This window comes from Pseudophryne corroboree, chromosome 6 (genome assembly GCF_028390025.1).
Source record: "Pseudophryne corroboree isolate aPseCor3 chromosome 6, aPseCor3.hap2, whole genome shotgun sequence".
Taxonomy (NCBI): Eukaryota; Metazoa; Chordata; class Amphibia; order Anura; family Myobatrachidae; genus Pseudophryne; species Pseudophryne corroboree.
Genome location: NC_086449.1, coordinates 45,742,852 through 45,761,403, shown reverse-complemented (window position 1 = coordinate 45,761,403; position 18,552 = coordinate 45,742,852). Strand labels below are relative to the sequence as shown.

Sequence of the window (18,552 nt, the reverse complement as noted above, 5' to 3'; positions counted from 1 at the left end):
CCCTCCAGGGGGGTCGTGGACCCCCACGAGGGAGAAAATCTGTCGGTATGCCGGCTGTTGGGATCCCGGCGCCGGTATACTGTGCGCCGGGATCCCGACAGTCGGCAACCTGAAGACCACCCCATTGGAATATAAACATGTATAAACATTACTGGTTGTCTAGTCTGCAGTATCTTAACATATTTTTACATTTATTTTACAAGGACATTTTATTTTACTTATATAAATACCGTCACAAAACCATGTTAGTAAATATTGTTTATTTTGTTGTTGTATACAGTTGCCCAAATACAGATCAATACATGTATATATCAGGAACCTGTACAGGAAAGATTTTAAAATCAGGTTTATATGGAGGCATCTGTGTCCTGGTTATAATAATCATCACTGGGGCATTTTTCCTGTACAAAGCAAAGAGAAGTGGGTGAGTTGAAATAGTGGAAGTAAAATATTGTGACAATACTATTAGTAGCCTCCTCCTCCTCTTACTCCTCCTCATCATCATCATCCCCCTCCTCCCCTCCCCCAATGGATGCTATTAACAAGACAAATCTTGGGTACGCTGTATTATAATGGCTTTATAATATACAGGTGTATGATGTAATTGTATTAGTATTGTGCAGTATTGTACTATAAAAAGAAAAATAGTTGGTAAAAATAAGAATTTACTCACCGGTAATTCTATTTCTCGTAGTCCGTAGTGGATGCTGGGGACTCCGTAAGGACCATGGGGAATAGATGGGCTCCGCAGGAGACTGGTCACTCTATAGAAAGATTTAGGACTATCTGGTGTGCACTGGCTCCTCCCCCTATGACCCTCCTCCAAGCCTCAGTTAGGAACTGTGCCCGGAAGAGCTGACACAATAAGGAAGGATTTTTGAATCCCGGGTAAGACTCATACCAGCCACACCAATCACACCATGTAACACGTGATAGGAACCCCGGTTAACAGTATGATAACAAATGGAGCCTCTGAAGAGATGGCTCACAACAAAACCCGATATTTGTAACAATAACTATGTACAGGTATTGCAGACAATCCGCACTTGGGATGGGCGCCCAGCATCCACTACGGACTACGAGAAATAGAATTACCGGTGAGTAAATTCTTATTTTCTCTGACGTCCTAGTGGATGCTGGGGACTCCGTAAGGACCATGGGGATTATACCAAAGCTCCCAAACGGGCGGGAGAGTGCGGATGACTCTGCAGCACCGAATGAGAGAATTCCAGGTCCTCCTCAGCCAGGGTATCAAATTTGTAGAATTTTGCAAACGTGTTTGCCCCCGACCAAGTAGCTGCTCGGCAAAGTTGTAAAGCCGAGACCCCTCGGGCAGCCGCCCAAGATGAGCCCACCTTCCGTGTGGAATGGGCTTTTACAGATTTAGGCTGCGGTAAGCCTACCGCAGAATGCGCCAGCTGAATAGTGCTACAAATCCAGCGCGCAATAGACTGCTTAGAAGCAGGAGCACCCAGCTTGGTGGGTGCATACAGGATAAACAGCGAGTCAGTCTTTCTGACTCCAGCCGTCCTGGAAATATACATTTTTAGGGTCCTGACTACGTCCAGCAACTTGGAATCCTCCAAGTCCCTAGTAGCCGCAGGCACCACAATAGGTTGGTTCAAGTGAAAAGCTGAGACCACCTTTGGGAGAAACTGAGGACGAGTCCTCAATTCTGCCCTATCCATATGGAAAATCAGATAAGGGCTTTTACAAGACAAAGCCGCCAATTCTGAAACCCGCCTGGCCGACGCCAGGGCCAACAGCATGACCACTTTCCACGTGAGATATTTTAAATCCACAGTCTTAAGTGGTTCGAACCAATGTGATTTCAGGAATGCCAAAACCACATTGAGATACCAAGGTGCCACTGGGGGCACAAAAGGAGGCTGAATATGCAGTATTCCTTTGACAAAAGTCTGAACTTCAGGCAATGAAGCCAGTTCTTTTTGGAAGAAAATCGACAGAGCCGAAATCTGGACCTTTATGGACCCCAATTTGAGGCCCAACGTCACCCCTGCTTGCAGGAAGTGCAGGAATCGACCCAGTTGAAATTCCTCCGTCGGGGCCTTCATGGCCTCACACCAAGCAACATATTTTCGCCAAATGCGGTGATAATGTCTTGCGGTGACATCCTTCCTGGCTTTGATCAGGGTAGGGATGACTTCCTCCGGAATACCCTTTTCCTTCAGGATCCGGTGTTCAACCGCCATGCCGTCAAACGCAGCCGCGGTAAGTCTTGGAACAGACAGGGTCCCTGCTGCAGCAGGTCTTGTCTGAGCGGCAGAGGCCAAGGGTCCTCTGTAAGCATCTCTTGAAGTTCCGGGTACCAAGCTCTATCTTGGCCAATCCGGAACCACGAGTATGGTTTTCACTCCTCGCCTTCTTATTATTCTCAGTACCTTGGGTATGAGAGGTAGAGGAGGAAACACATAAACCGACTGGTACACCCATGGTGTCACTAGAGCGTCCACCGCTATCGCCTGAGGGTCTCTTGACCGGGCGCAATATCTTTTCAACTTCTTGTTGAGGTGGGACGCCATCATGTCTACCTGTGGTTTTTCCCACCGGTTGACCAGCATTTGGAAGACTTCTGGATGAAGTCCCCATTCTCCCGGGTGGAGGTCGTGCCTGCTGAGGAAGTCTGCTTCCCAGTTGTCCACTCCCGGAATGAACACTGCCGTCAGTGCTAACACATGATTCTCTGCCCATCTGAGAATCCTTGTGGCTTCTGCCATCGCCAACCTGCTTCTCGTGCCGCCCTGTCTGTTTACATGGGCGACCGCCGTGATTTTGTCTGACTGGATCAGTACCGGCTGGTTTTGAAGCAGGGGTCTTGCCTGGCTTAGGGCATTGTAAATGGCCCTTAGCTCCAGGATATTTATGTGAAGAGAAATCTCCTGATTTGACCACAGTCCTTGGAAATTTCTTTCCTTTGTGACTGCCCCCCAGCCCCGAAGGCTGGCATCCGTGGTCACCAGGACCCAGTCCTGTATTCCGAATCTGCGGCCCTCTAGTAGATGAGCCCTCTGCAGCCACCAAAGCAGCGACACCCTGGTTCTGGCCGATAGGGTTATCCGCTGTTGCATCTGGAGATGGGACCCGGACCATTTGTCCAACAGGTCCCACTGGAACGTCCTTGCGTGGAACCTTCCGAATGGAATTGCTTCGTACGAAGCTTCCATTTTTTCCAGGACTCGTGTGCATTGATGTACCGACACTTTTCCTGGTTTTAGGATGTCTCTGACCAGAGATGACAATTCCTCGGCTTTTTCCAGTGGAAGAAACACTCTTTTCTGGTCTGTGTCCAGAATCATTACCAGGAACAGAAGACGTGTCGTCGGGACCAGCTGTGACTTTGGAATGTTTAGAATCCAGCCGTGCTGTTGTAGCACTTCCTGAGAAAGTGCCACCCCCACTATCAACTGTTCTTTGGACCTCGCCTTTATCAGGAGATCGTCCAAGTACGGGATAATTAAAACTCCCTTCTTGCGAAGGAGTATCATCATTTCGGCCATTACCTTGGTAAAGACCCTCGGTGCCGTGGATAACCCAAACGGCAGCATCTGGAACTGATAGTGACAGTCCTGTACCACAAATCTGAGGTACTCCTGGTACGGAGGGTAAATGGGGACATGCAGGTACGCATCCTTGATGTCCAGGGTGTCACGATCCGGGTATCTGGACGCCATTACTTACCCTTCAGATGCCTCCTAAGGCGGGCTCAGCGTTCCAGGACCGGATTCCGCTGTTCCTGAGTTTCCACATGCAGAGTGGTCTTTTCATCAGCCGCGGCCTCCGCTGTGCCCGCGTGGTTAAATGTGCATCTATCAGCCTGGCGTCTCCTGTCTCCGGTGGCCGGCGCCGCCATTACTGTTTCCCAGACCACATGGATTACAAACCAAACTTCCCTCCAAGTGTCTGCATGGGCGCAGCCATCTTGGATTCTGTCATCTGATCATTTCCACCAATCTGCTGTCTGTGTTGTTGATTTGCATAATTGCCTAGCCAACCCCTTCCTTGCTGCAGGTATAAGTAAGCTGTACCTGAGCAAGGAAGACGTCAGTGCTTTGGTTGTCAAACCTAGTTCCTGTTTGTCTCTCTTCTATGATTGTCTTCCAGGTTCCAGCTCCTGTCTCAAGACTTCCACCATAGAGACCCGCACCAGCATTCCACCTGCGGTGTAGCCTGACTCTCCAATCCATTGTGGATTCATCTGTTTCCAGCTACAACACTACCTGCTTCCAGCCTCAGCTTCCAGCAGAGTACAGCTTCCCTTAAAGGGCCGGTGTCCTTTCTACACTTTACCACTCTCCACCGGAATTATTATTTCTCCGCTCTCAAGTTCTACATTTCAGTTCACATTTCATCGCTCCCAAAGTTCATTTATTATTTAACTGGTTCCAGCCAGTATCCACTCCGTGCTAACAACAGTCTGGTTCCAGCCAGTATCCACAGCAGCTGTTTTACCTTTAGCAACCCAGCTCTTCCTGGAACACCAGCTGGTACAATCCTGGGTTATCTCCATTGCTACAGCCGGGCCTGGTAAGGACTTTCCATCTAGAAGATCATAAGAACTATCTCACACTACCAGTGCCCTGTGGCTCCGGCCATGCTGTAGTACTCAGGGACTGTATTTATTCTTTGCTGACTTTTACGTTTTCTTTTATTGCTGCTGTGATGCGGAGTTGTCATAATAAACATCATTGACTTTTATCTAAGTTGTCGTGGTCACGCCTTCGGGCAGTTATTATTCATGTTACTTACATGTCCAGGGGTCTGATACAACCTCCCAGGTTCCGGTACATCTCAGCCCCTACAACTGAGGCTGCCTCCCGTCAGCTCAGGCCCTCAGTTGTGACAGTAAGCACTGACCTAATGAATCCAGCCGGAGACCAGGATCAAGCGGCCAGGCCGATGCAAGAACTGGCAGCCCGACTAGAACATCAGGAGGCTGCACAGGGCCACATCATCCGCTGTCTCCAGGATCTCTCTACTCGGCTGGATGGGATTCAGACCACTCTCCGTGGATCAGGCGCGTCTGGTGCGTCAACCACAGTGACTCCAGCTATAACCTTACCCATTTCTGCTCCACGTCTTCATCTTCCAACGCCAGCAAAATTTGACGGATCTCCAAGATTCTGCAGGGGATTTCTCAACCAGTGTGAGATTCAGTTTGAGCTACAACCTGGCAATTTTCCCAGTGACCGTACAAAAATTGCCTACATTATTTCTCTTCTCAGTGGCTCAGCCCTTGATTGGGCATCACCGTTATGGGAGAGGTCCGACACCCTGCTATCTTCTTACACTGCATTTGTGTCAACATTCAGGCGCATCTTCGACGAGCCAGGCCGGGTAACTTCAGCTTCGTCTGAGATTCTCCGTTTACGCCAGGAATCACGTACTGTAGGACAATATCTTATACAGTTCCAGATCCTGGCATCCGAACTGGCATGGAACGACGAGGCCCTGTATGCTGCATTCTGGCATGGTTTATCCGAGCGTATTAAAGATGAGTTAGCTACCAGAGACTTACCCTCCAAGTTAGATGAGCTAATCTCACTTTGTACGAAAGTTGACTTACGTTTCAGAGAGAGAGCAACTGAGCGTGGAAGATCATCTGCTCCAAAATCTTCTACTCCTCCTCCTCGCCAACTGTCACCAACTACAGATGAACCCATGCAAATTGGCCGTTCCCGTTTAACTCCTGCTGAGCGCCGAAGACGTCTCTCCGAGTTTCTCTGTCTGTATTGTGCAGCTCCGTCTCACACCATTAATGCCTGTCCCAAACGTCCGGGAAACTCCAAATCCTAGCTCGCCAAGGAGAGGGCCGGCTAGGAGTAATGATCTCCTCTCCATCTCCTCAAGATTGTAACCTCCCAGTCTCGCTTCAAGTTGCTCAACGTTATCAGAACGTCATTGCCCTCCTGGATTCCGGAGCAGCTGGGAACTTTATTACTGAAGCCTATGTTAAACGGTGGTCCCTACCCACCGAGAGACTTCCTTCGTCCTTTTCCTTAACTGCTGTGGATGGCAGTAAAATTTTTGATACAGTTATTTCTCTAAGGACTCTACCAGTTCGTCTGAGAGTGGGAGTTCTTCATTCCGAACTTATTTCATTTTTAGTGATTCCAAGAGCCACACATCCTGTGGTCCTGGGCCTTCCATGGCTCCGTCTTCACAATCCTACAATTGATTGGACGACTACGCAAATCCTGGCATGGGGTTCCTCCTGTACTAAGACATGTTTGTTTAAAGTATTGCCTGTCTGTTCTTCCTCCCCCAGGTCGTCTGATGTTCCACCTCCTCCATATCAAGATTTCACGGATGTGTTCAGTAAAGCTTCTGCCGATATCCTTCCTCCTCATAGAGAATGGGACTGCCCGATTGATCTCGTTCCAGGGAAGGTTCCACCTCGAGGCCGAACTTATCCGTTGTCTCTCCCCGAGACACATTCTATGGAGGAATACATTAAAGAGAACCTAGCAAAGGGGTTCATTCGACCTTCTTCTTCTCCAGCCGGCGCAGGCTTCTTTTTTGTAAAGAAGAAAGATGGTGGTCTGCGGCCGTGCATCGACTACAGAGGTTTGAACGACATTACCATCAAGAACCGCTATCCTTTACCCCTGATTACTGAGCTCTTTGACAGAGTTAGCGGAGCTACCATCTTTACAAAGCTGGACCTGAGAGGTGCATACAATCTCATCCGGATCCGTGAGGGTGACGAGTGGAAGACCGCATTTAACACCCGTGACGGACATTATGAGTACCTCGTTATGCCCTTCGGATTGAGCAATGCTCCAGCTGTCTTCCAGCATTTCGTCAATGAGATCTTCAGAGACATTCTATACCGTCATGTCGTGGTCTATCTAGATGATATCCTCATTTTTGCCAACGATTTAGAGGAACATCGTTTCTGGGTAAAGGAGGTTCTGTCCCGTCTCCGTGTCAATCATCTCTACTGCAAATTAGAGAAATGCGTCTTTGAAGTCAAGTCCATTCCGTTTCTAGGGTACATTGTGTCCGGTTCCGGACTAGAGATGGATCCTGAGAAACTACAAGCAATCCAGAATTGGCCGGTACCCTTAACCCTCAAAGGGGTCCAGAGGTTCTTAGGGTTCGCCAATTATTACCGAAAGTTTATACGAGACTTTTCCACCATTGTGGCGCCTATTACTGCTTTCACCAAGAAGGGTGCTAACCCGTCCAAGTGGTCTGAAGAAGCCATGCAAGCTTTTCATCTTTTAAAACAGAGGTTCATCTCTGCACCTGTCCTGAAACAGCCTGACATCGACTCTCCTTTCATCTTAGAGGTGGATGCCTCCTCCGTTGGAGTAGGAGCGGTGTTATCTCAGAGGGCTAAAGATGGTCATTTACATCCTTGCAGTTTCTTCTCACGGAAGTTCTCCCCAGCGGAGCGCAACTATGCCATTGGCGACCAGGAGTTGCTAGCCATCAAGCTCGCTCTAGAGGAGTGGAGATATCTGTTGGAGGGAGCTTCTCATTCAATCACCATCCTTACAGACCACAAGAACCTTCTATATCTAAAAGGCGCACAATGTCTCAACCCTCGTCAGGCCAGATGGGCACTTTTCTTTTCCAGGTTCGACTTTAAACTCCAGTTCTGTCCGGGCTCTCAGAATCGCAAGGCCGATGCCCTTTCCCGCTCATGGGAGCAAGAAAATGAGTCAGAGTCTTCAGACAAGCATCCTATTATAAATCCGTTGGCATTCTCCACGGTAGGGATGGACTCTACGCCCCCATCAGGGAAAAGTTTTGTGAAGCCGACACTAAGGAAGAAGCTCATGCATTGGGCCCATGCTTCCCGTTTTGCCGGACATACAGGTATCCAAAAAACCCTGGAGTTTATCTCTAGGTCCTATTGGTGGCCAACTCTGAAAAAGGACGTTTTGGAGTTTATTGCATCTTGCCCAAAGTGTGCTCAACATAAAGTATCCCGCCAGTCGCCTGCGGGGCAACTGGTTCCACTATCTGTTCCCCGTCGACCATGGACCCATTTGTCGATGGATTTTATTACAGATTTGCCCATGTGCAACAAGTTCAATACCATCTGGGTGGTAGTTGACCGGTTCACCAAGATGGCACACTTCATTCCTCTCACCGGTCTTCCGTCAGCTTCCAAGTTGGCTCAAGTATTCATACAAGAGATCTTCCGACTCCACGGTCTTCCAGAAGAAATTATCTCAGATCGAGGAGTTCAATTCACAGCCAAATTCTGGCGAAGTTTATGTCAAGTCCTCCAAGTCAAGTTAAAGTTTTCCACGGCTTACCATCCTCAGACCAATGGTCAAACTGAGAGGGTGAATCAGGACTTGGAGGCCTTCCTCCGCATCTATGTGTCCTCCTCTCAAGATGACTGGGTTCAATTACTTCCCTGGGCCGAGTTCTGTCATAACAACCAGTATCATTCTTCATCTTCCTCAACACCATTCTTCACCAACTTTGGATTCCACCCTAAAGTCCCTGAGTTCCAACCGCTTCCAGCAACTTCTGTTCCCGCAGTGGATATCACCTTGCATCAGTTTGCCAATATCTGGAAGAGCGTACGATCAGCTCTGCTCAAGGCATCGTTCAGGTACAAGAAGTTTGCGGATAAGAAGCGTCGAGCAGTTCCTGCTCTCAAGGTGGGTGATCGGGTATGGTTATCCACGAAGAATTTGAGGTTAAGAGTTCCCAGTATGAAGTTTGCACCTCGCTACATCGGTCCTTTTAAAATTGATCAAGTCATCAATCCTGTTGCTTACAGACTCCAGTTACCTCCCTTCTTAAAAATACCCAGGACATTCCATGTTTCCCTGTTGAAACCGCTAATCTTGAATCGGTTTCATTCCTCACTTCCACCAACTCCGAAAGTCCAAACTCAACGAGGCGTTGAGTATGAAGTGGCCAAGATCCTGGACTCACGTCACCGTTACGGTCAACTTCAGTATCTCATTGACTGGAAGGGCTATGGTCCTGAAGAACGCTCTTGGACCAATGCCTCTGACGTCCATGCTCCTGCCTTGGTCCGAAATTTCCACGCAAAGTTTCCTTTAAAGCCTAAGAAGTGTCCTGGGGCCACTCCTAAAGGGGGGGGTGCTGTCACGATCCGGGTATCTGGACGCCATTACTTACCCTTCAGATGCCTCCTAAGGCGGGCTCAGCGTTCCAGGACCGGATTCCGCTGTTCCTGAGTTTCCACATGCAGAGTGGTCTTTTCATCAGCCGCGGCCTCCGCTGTGCCCGCGTGGTTAAATGTGCATCTATCAGCCTGGCGTCTCCTGTCTCCGGTGGCCGGCGCCGCCATTACTGTTTCCCAGACCACATGGATTACAAACCAAACTTCCCTCCAAGTGTCTGCATGGGCGCAGCCATCTTGGATTCTGTCATCTGATCATTTCCACCAATCTGCTGTCTGTGTTGTTGATTTGCATAATTGCCTAGCCAACCCCTTCCTTGCTGCAGGTATAAGTAAGCTGTACCTGAGCAAGGAAGACGTCAGTGCTTTGGTTGTCAAACCTAGTTCCTGTTTGTCTCTCTTCTATGATTGTCTTCCAGGTTCCAGCTCCTGTCTCAAGACTTCCACCATAGAGACCCGCACCAGCATTCCACCTGCGGTGTAGCCTGACTCTCCAATCCATTGTGGATTCATCTGTTTCCAGCTACAACACTACCTGCTTCCAGCCTCAGCTTCCAGCAGAGTACAGCTTCCCTTAAAGGGCCGGTGTCCTTTCTACACTTTACCACTCTCCACCGGAATTATTATTTCTCCGCTCTCAAGTTCTACATTTCAGTTCACATTTCATCGCTCCCAAAGTTCATTTATTATTTAACTGGTTCCAGCCAGTATCCACTCCGTGCTAACAACAGTCTGGTTCCAGCCAGTATCCACAGCAGCTGTTTTACCTTTAGCAACCCAGCTCTTCCTGGAACACCAGCTGGTACAATCCTGGGTTATCTCCATTGCTACAGCCGGGCCTGGTAAGGACTTTCCATCTAGAAGATCATAAGAACTATCTCACACTACCAGTGCCCTGTGGCTCCGGCCATGCTGTAGTACTCAGGAACTGTATTTATTCTTTGCTGACTTTTACGTTTTCTTTTATTGCTGCTGTGATGCGGAGTTGTCATAATAAACATCATTGACTTTTATCTAAGTTGTCGTGGTCACGCCTTCGGGCAGTTATTATTCATGTTACTTACATGTCCAGGGGTCTGATACAACCTCCCAGGTTCCGGTACATCTCAGCCCCTACAACTGAGGCTGCCTCCCGTCAGCTCAGGCCCTCAGTTGTGACACAGGGATACCATGTAATCCCCCTCCTCCAGGCTCGCAATAACCGCCCTGAGCGATTCCATCTTGAACTTGAACCTTTTGATATAAGTGTTCAAGGCTTTTAAATTTAAGATGGGTCTCACCGAACCGTCCGGTTTCGGTACCACAAACATTGTGGAGTAGTAACCCTTTCCTTGCTGAAGGAGGGGTACCTTGACAATCACTTTCTGTGAATACAGTTTTTGAATAGCCACCAACACTGCCTCCCTGGCAGAGGGAGTTGCCGGCAAGGCAGATTTTAGGAAACGGCGGGGGGGAGACGTCTCGAATTCCAGCCTGTACCCCTGAGATACTACTTGAAGGACCCAGGGATCCACTTGTGAGAGAGCCCACTGTGTGCTGAAAAACCTGAGACGTGCCCCCACCGTTCCCGATTCCGCCTGAGCAGCCCCAGCATCATGCTGTGGACTTACCGGACGCAGGGGAGGACTTCTGCTCCTGGGAACTAGCTGTGTGCTGCAGCTTTTTCCCCCTTCCTCTGCCCCTCGGCAGAAAGGATGAGCCTCTAGCCCGCTTATTTTTCTGGGGCCGAAAGGACTGTACTTGATAATACGGTGCCTTCTTTTGCTGTGGGGTAGCCTGTGGCAAAAAGGTCGATTTCCCAGCAGTAGCTGTGGAAACGAGGTCTGAAAGACCTTCCCTAAAAAGTTCCACCCCTTTATAGGGTAAAACTTCCATGTGCCGCTTGGAGTCGGCATCACCTGACCATTGCCTAGTCCATAACCCCCGTCTGGCGGCAATGGACATAGCGCTTATTTTTGATGCCAGCCGGCAAATATCCCTCTGTGCATCACGCATGTATAAGACCGCGTCTTTTATATGGTCAATCGTTAGCAAAATATTGTCCCTATCCATGGTATCAATGTTTTCCGACAGGGAGTCTGACCACGCAGCAGCAGCACTGCACATCCAAGCAGATGCAATAGCGGGTCTCAATATATTGCCAGTGTGTGTGTATATAGTTTTTAGGGTACTTTCCTGCTTTCTATCAGCAAGTTCTTTTAGGGCGGCCGTATCCGGAGACGGTAGTGCCACCTTCTTTGATAAGCGTGTCAGCTCTTTATCTACCCTAGGGGGTGTTTCCCAGCGTGACCTATCCTCTGGGGGGAAAGGGTACGCAGCCATTAACCGTTTTGAAATGATCAATTTCTTATCTGGGGAAGTCCACGCTTCCTCACACACCTCATTTAGTTCGTCAGATGCAGGAAAAACTACTGGTAGTTTTTTCTCACCAAACATAATACCCTTTTTTGTGGTACCTGGGGTATCATCAGAAATGTGTAATACATTTTTCATAGCCTCAATCATATAACGGGTGGATCTATTGGAGGGTACACTCGTCTCATCATCGTCGACACTGGAGTCGGTATCCGTGTCGACATCTGTATCTGTCATCTGAGGTAGCGGGCGTTTTACAGCCCCTGATGACATTTGAGACGCTTGGACAGGCACAAGCTGAGTAGCCGGCTGTCCTATGTCGTCAAACCTTTTATGTAAGGAGCTGACACTGTCACGTAATTCCTTCCATAAGTCCATCCACACTGGTGTCGACCCCGCAGGGGGTGACATCACATTCACAGGCATTTGCTCCGCCTCCACATCATTATCCTCATCATACATGTCGACACAGCAGTACCGACACACAGCAGACACACAGGGAATGCTCTTACAGAGGACAGGACCCCACAAAGCCCTTTGGGGAGACAGAGGGAGAGTGTGCAAGCACACACCAGGGCGCTATATAACACAGGGATATCACTATACAGAGTGTTTTCCCCTATAGCTGCCTATCATATATATATACTGCGCCTAATTTGTGCCCCCCCTCTCTTTTTTACCCTTTCTGTAGTGCAGGACTGCAGGGGAGAGCCAGGGAGCTTCCTTCCAGCGGAACTGTGAGGGAATAATGGCGCCAGTGTGCTGAGGGAGTTGGCTCCGCCCCTTTTTCGGCGGGCTTTCTCCCGCTATTTTATCGTTTCTGGCAGGGGTTAATATACACCTATATAGCCTCTGGGGCTATATATGGTGTTAGTTTTGCCAGCCAAGGTGTTATTATTGCTGCTCAGGGCGCCCCCCCCCCAGCGCCCTGCACCCATCAGCGACCGCAGTGTGTGGTGTGCATGAGGAGCAATGGCGCACAGCTGCAGTGCTGTGCGCTACCTTGGAGAAGACAGAAGTCTTCAGCCGCCGATTTTCCGGACCACCTTCTTGTTTCTGGCTCTGTAAGGGGGACGGCGGCGCGGCTCCGGGAACGGACGACGAGGTCGGGTTCTGTGTTCGATCCCTCTGGAGCTAATGGTGTCCAGTAGCCTAAGAAGCCCAAGCTACCACCACTTAGGTAGGTTCGCTTCTTCTCCCCTTAGTCCCTCGCTGCAGTGAGCCTGTTGCCAGCAGGTCTCACTGAAAATAAAAAACCTAAACTATACTTTCTGCTAGGAGCTCAGGAGAGCCCCTAGTGTGCATCCAGCTCAGCCGGGCACAGAAATCTAACTGAGGCTTGGAGGAGGGTCATAGGGGGAGGAGCCAGTGCACACCAGATAGTCCTAAATCTTTCTATAGAGTGCCCAGTCTCCTGCGGAGCCCGTCTATTCCCCATGGTCCTTACGGAGTCCCCAGCATCCACTAGGACGTCAGAGAAATGAAATTACATGGAACACGTAGATTACAGTTCTGTGAAAAATATATACTAATATTGCCCAGCAATACTGTTTCATGCCCAACACAGTTCCATTGGGGAGTTATATGGACCTGATTCATGTTTGTAAGTAAAGCAAAAAAGCAAATAACTTTGGGGGTCATTCCGAGATGATCGTAGCTGTGCTAAATTTAGCACAGCTACGATCATTCACACTGACATGCGGGGGACGCCCAACACAGGGCTATCCCGCCCCCCGCGGCGATGCCCTGGCACTTCAAGAGTAGCTCCTGACCAGTGTAGTTTTAGCGTGCTGGCCGGGAGCTACTCATCGCTCCCCGGCCCGCAGCAGCTGCGTGTGACGTCATGCAGCCGCTGTGGCCCGCCCCCCGTTCGGTCCGGCCACACCTACGGAACGGCGGCTTTATTGTTACTGCAATATAGATTTCAGTTTGAACTCACCCCGCCCAAATCTAAATCTCTCTGCACCTGTTACATCTGCCCCACCTGCAGTGCAACATGGTTTTGCCCAGTTGCTTGCTTTTTTTATTTAGCATGTCGACATTCTATCATGTCTACACGATAGAATGCCGAGACATACCGCCCCTTGTGGTCCAGTGGGGACTTACCAGCTCCTGTGATGGCTGCAGTGGCTCCAGGTGCATCTTCTAGGTCCCCACAATCATGGGACTTCAGTTTGGCAGAGTCATCATTTCAGGTGTTGACATTTTAAACATGCCGACATTCTGCGACATGATAGCATAATGGTCAGCATTACTGCCTCTGAGCATTACTGCCTCTCATTACTGAGGTCATGAGTTTGATTCCCACCATGGCCATACCTGTGTGGAGTTTGTATATTCTCCCTGTGCCTGTGTGGATTTCCTCTGGGTGCTCCGGTTTCCTCCCACAACCCAAAAACATACTGGTAGGTTATTGTCTCCCGACAAAAATTAACCCAAGTGGGTGTGTGTATGGGCAGACTAGATGGGCCAAGTGGTTATCTGCCGTTACATTCTATGTTTCTATATTAGCAATGTCAACATCATAATTGTCATCCTGATTGTAGTGTTGACCTAATAACTGCATCTTGTTCCATACTACCATATACTGCCAGTGTCCAGCATAATTATCTCATGCTCACACGGTCCCATGGGAACCATGGGGGTAATTCCAAGTTGATCGCAGCAGGAAATTTTTTAGCAGTTGGGCAAAACCATGTGCACTGCAGGGGGAAGCAGATATAACATGTGCAGAGAGAGTTAGATTTGGGTGTGGTGAGTTCAATCTGCAAACTAAATTGCAGTGTAAAAATAAAGCAGCCAGTATTTACCCTGCACAGAAACAAAATAACCCACCCAAATCTAACTCTCTCTGCAAATGTTATATCTGCCCCACCTGCAGTGCACATGGTTTTGCCCAACTGCTAAAAAAATTCCTGCTGCGATCAACTTGGAATTACCCCTCATATACATTTAAAAACAGACACTCTAAGTGGATGACCATAGCATACTTACCTACTCTCCCGGAAGCTGCGGGAGGCTCCCGTTTTTTGGGGTAGCCCCCCGCACCCTCGGAAGAGTGGTCAGGTCTCCCGCATCCTGCTCGCACCCTAGTGATGCAAGCAGGATGGAGAGATTCGCGGGTCCGTCGGGTGGAGAAGGGGTTAAAATGACGCAAATCGCATCATTTTAGCCCCGCCCAATTCCCGTGGACCCGCGAATCGCGGCATTTCCCGATGCAGGGGCGGGGCTTAGTTATGTCACAGTCCGGCCCCGCCCCCTGAAGACACCTGCAACGTCTCCTCACCGGGCTTCTCCCGGAGAGGAGACTTACAAAGTAGGTAAGTATGGACCATAGTATTATCTATGGGACATGGGGCCTAATTCAGTATCGATCGCAAAAGCAAAATCTTCCCCTAATGGGCAAAACCTTGTGCAGTGCAGGTGGGGCAGATGTAACATGTGCAGAGTTAGATTTGGGTGGGGTGAGTTCAAACTGAAATCTTAATTGCAGTGTAAAAATAAAGCAGCCAGTATTTACCCTGGGCAGAAACAAAAACACCCACCCAAATCTAACTCTCTCTGCACATGTTACATTTGCCACATGCCTGATAGGGACAGTAGGCAGAGGTTAGTGTGTAAATGAGGGGGGACAGTGACAGTGAAGAGCAAAACAATTGCCCCAAGCAACGTGCTTGAGCAACAGCAGATACAGTATTCTTTAGTTGGGCAAAGAAACATGTTTAGAAAGAGGAATAATGACAAATTCAGTTAAGCCTTTTTCAGTTTAAAGAAATGAGAAGGCAACTTCAGGCTGCGCTTACCTGCACGTGTTACCTGATAAACTGCGTCCTACTGTATTATCCCTGCTTATGCTGGCTGTTGTGACTTATTTTTTGCTGGCACATGCACAGAGTGGATCCCGACAGAGGAAGCAGATAAAAAAATGTCTCTTTCCCGATTTTCCCCAGTGACAGGAGGAGTCATAATGTCTCTCTCTGGGGCTGCACAAACAAATAAAAAACGAAGTTTAGAAAAGCAAAGTTCTGTAAGCAGTGCCGTAACTAGGTATTTCAGTGCTGTGTGCAAGAAACGGCGTTGGCGCCCCCCTAAGTAAGGCAGGGGCAGTGCGCGCCGTAGGTGCGTGAAAAATATATAGGGGTGTGACTTCATGGGGAAGGGGCGTGGCCACAAAATAATACCAATTCATACTACGGTGCACAGTAGTCTCCATTATTCAAATTACGCTGCACAGTAGCGCCGCTACACCAGGCAGAGCCCCTTTTACACATTACGGCAGACAGCATCCCCTTTTTACACATTACGGCAGACAGCGTCCCCTTTTTACACATTACGGCAAACAGGGTCCCCTTTTTACACATTACGGCAGACAGCGTCCCCTTTTTACACATTACGGCAGACAGCGCCCCCTTTTTACACATTACGGCAGACAGCATCCCCTTTTTACACATTACGGCAGCCAGTCCCCCTTTTTACACATTACGACAGACAGCGTCCCCCTTTTACACATTACGGCAGACAGCGTCCCCTTTTTACACATTACGGCAGACAGCGTCCCCTTTTTACACATTACGGCAGCCAGTCCCTCTTTTTACACATTACGGCAGACAGCGTCCCCTTTTTACACATTATGGCAGACAGCGTCCCCTTTTTACACATTACGGCAGACAGCGTCCCGTTTTTACACATTACGGCAGCCAGTCCCCCTTTTCACACATTACGGCAGACAGCGTCCCACTTTTACACATTACGGCAGACAGCGTCCCCTTTTTACACATTACGGCAGACACCGTCCCCTTTTTACGCATTACAGCAGCCATTCCCATTTTTTACACATTACGGCAGACAGCGTCCCCTTTTTACACATTACGGCAGACAGCATCCCCTTTTTACACATTACGGCAGACAGCGTCCCCTTTTTACACATTACGGCAGACAGCGTCCCCTTTTTACACATTACGGCAGACGGGGCCCCCCTTTTTACACATTACGGCAGACAGCGTCTCCCTTTTACACATTACGGCAGACAGCGTCCCCCTTTACACATAACGGCAGACAGCGTCCCCCTTTTACACATTACGGCAGACAGCGTCCCCCTTTTACACATTACGGCAGACATCGTCCCCTTTTTACACATTACGGCAGACAGCGTCCCCCTTTTACACATTACAGCAGACAGGGTCCCCTTTTTACACATTACGGCAGACAGGGTCCCCTTTTTACACATTACGGCAGACTGCATCCCCCTTTTTACACATTATGGCAGACAACGTCCCCCTTTTTACACATTACGGCAGACAGTGTCCCCCTTTTTACTCACTGCGGCAGAATAGAGAGAGAGAGAGGACAGAGAGTGAGAGTCAGTCAGGGCATATATACTGTACATATGCACTCACCCTGGTCTGGGACCTGGTGGGAGGGCATACTCTCCCTGCAGTGCTGAAACTGGCTCTGAGCTGTGCAGCTGCTGGTGATTCCTCCTCAGTACCAGAGGCGCAGGATGGCTGCAGACCTGGCTTGTGCTAGGGGAAGGATGGGCGCCGTCGCTGCTGCTCGCCGATCTGCTCCGCTCCTCGGCCACCCCACACCACTGCTGGGGCTGCTGCTGCTCGTCGATCTTCTCCGTTCCTTGGTTACTTACCACATGCCGCCGCTGGTCACCACGCGCCACTCCTTGAGCTTCACAGCTCCTCAGTCTTATTCCACCACCGCGTCCACTCCCAGAATGCCGTGCGCGATGATGTCGCGCCCGCATCGGCATTGTGGGAAGGGGGGGGGGGGAGATAATGGAAAGAGGTGGTGGGACTGCTCAGCAGGAAAGGGGACAGCCAAACCGGGCGGCCATGCATATAATAAGCCACATTTTATAACTGTCGTGCCGCCTACTATATTCAGTGCCCTGACTCCTGGCTGTCCTCGCAGCGCAGCGGGGGACTCTTGCTGTGCTCCCTCTATGAGTGCGCTGTGTGCAATGCCCACTCTGCACACACCTAGTTACGGCCCTGTCCGTAAGACCTGCTGGCCTAGATGTCTTCTGAAACCTTTGTCCGGGGTAGCCATAAATGTTTCATGAATGGTATACGGCCACTGCCTGCTGCTGAGGCTGCTTATGTTTTCTGCTTACAGTCATAAAATTGACTCACCTGAGGATAATGAAGAGACGTTTGTAAAACGCGGCATCTCCAACCCTTCTTCACAATTAGAAAACCGCGAGCAGTGTAAGTACAATACAGTCTAATTATCTGATAACTTCCTACTTTCTTGCAGGTGGAGGGACAAACTCATAACTCCCTTTCTGTAACTTCCTAGTGGATAATGGGAATGTGCTTAGTACCATGGGGTATAGATCAGGTCCATTGGAGCCTTCAGAGACAGAACTCTGGGAGGCAACTGAGTCAGCTGCCGCCGGGCTCCTGCTTTGAAGGGGGGCACCTCTCCGGTTCTGTGTGTTCAGCGACATTAATCAATTAAGTTAATTGACAGCAGCCAGTATATCTTCCGTAGCCGACTTCCCTACTAGTCACTACACCTTACAAATCACACCCTCTTTATTATAGATACACTAGAAGCAGACACCTTACTGATGGAGCTATTTGCTCCTATGAAGGAAGCATGAGAATTCTAACTATATGAAGTTATTTCTCAAACAATTACACGTAACTTCATATAGTTAGAATTCTCATACTTCCTATGCAAGAGTAGATATCTCCACCAGTAAGGTGCATGCTTCCAGTGTAATAGGTTGTGGGTTCTAATCCTGGATTACTTGTCAGAGAAATAATCAGCATTGTGAGTGACTGAGAGGATCTATGTAGTGTGTGGCTGGACCCTGCAAAGATCTGCCTAGTTGCAATGATTTTGTAGTAGCTTCATATAGTTAGAATCTGCAGGCTTGCTATGCAGGAGCAAATATATATATGCAAAAAAAGGGGGTGTAAAACGAGCGCTTAATACCTAAACGTTTACAATAAATAAATCAATCAAACAAAATTTGTGCATAACCATTCACATCAGTTCCAAACAGCACTCCCAGGTGTAGGGGCTGCAGTATAGACTTT

At 49.1% G+C, this 18,552-nt stretch overlaps 1 protein-coding gene and 1 long non-coding RNA gene across 5 annotated transcripts in view; one reads left to right on the top strand and one right to left on the bottom strand.

The window, feature by feature from the left end:
* Positions 1-18,552, top strand: part of LOC134936040 (mucin-3A-like) — a 300,343-nt gene that overhangs the window by 169,891 nt on the left and 111,900 nt on the right. For all 4 annotated transcript variants that reach the window (XM_063930944.1, XM_063930943.1, XM_063930942.1 and 1 more), the window contains 2 exons: positions 281-424; positions 17,621-17,712. In XM_063930944.1, the coding sequence (XP_063787014.1) occupies positions 281-424; positions 17,621-17,712 (236 nt within the window). The remainder of the gene's footprint in view (positions 1-280; positions 425-17,620; positions 17,713-18,552) is intronic.
* Positions 315-18,552, bottom strand: part of LOC134936041 (uncharacterized) — a 144,122-nt gene continuing 125,884 nt past the window's right edge. Inside the window, exons 5-6 of the long non-coding RNA XR_010180443.1 lie at positions 15,298-15,477; positions 315-401 (exon numbers count right to left, since the gene is read on the bottom strand). This is a non-coding gene — a long non-coding RNA (uncharacterized LOC134936041). The remainder of the gene's footprint in view (positions 402-15,297; positions 15,478-18,552) is intronic.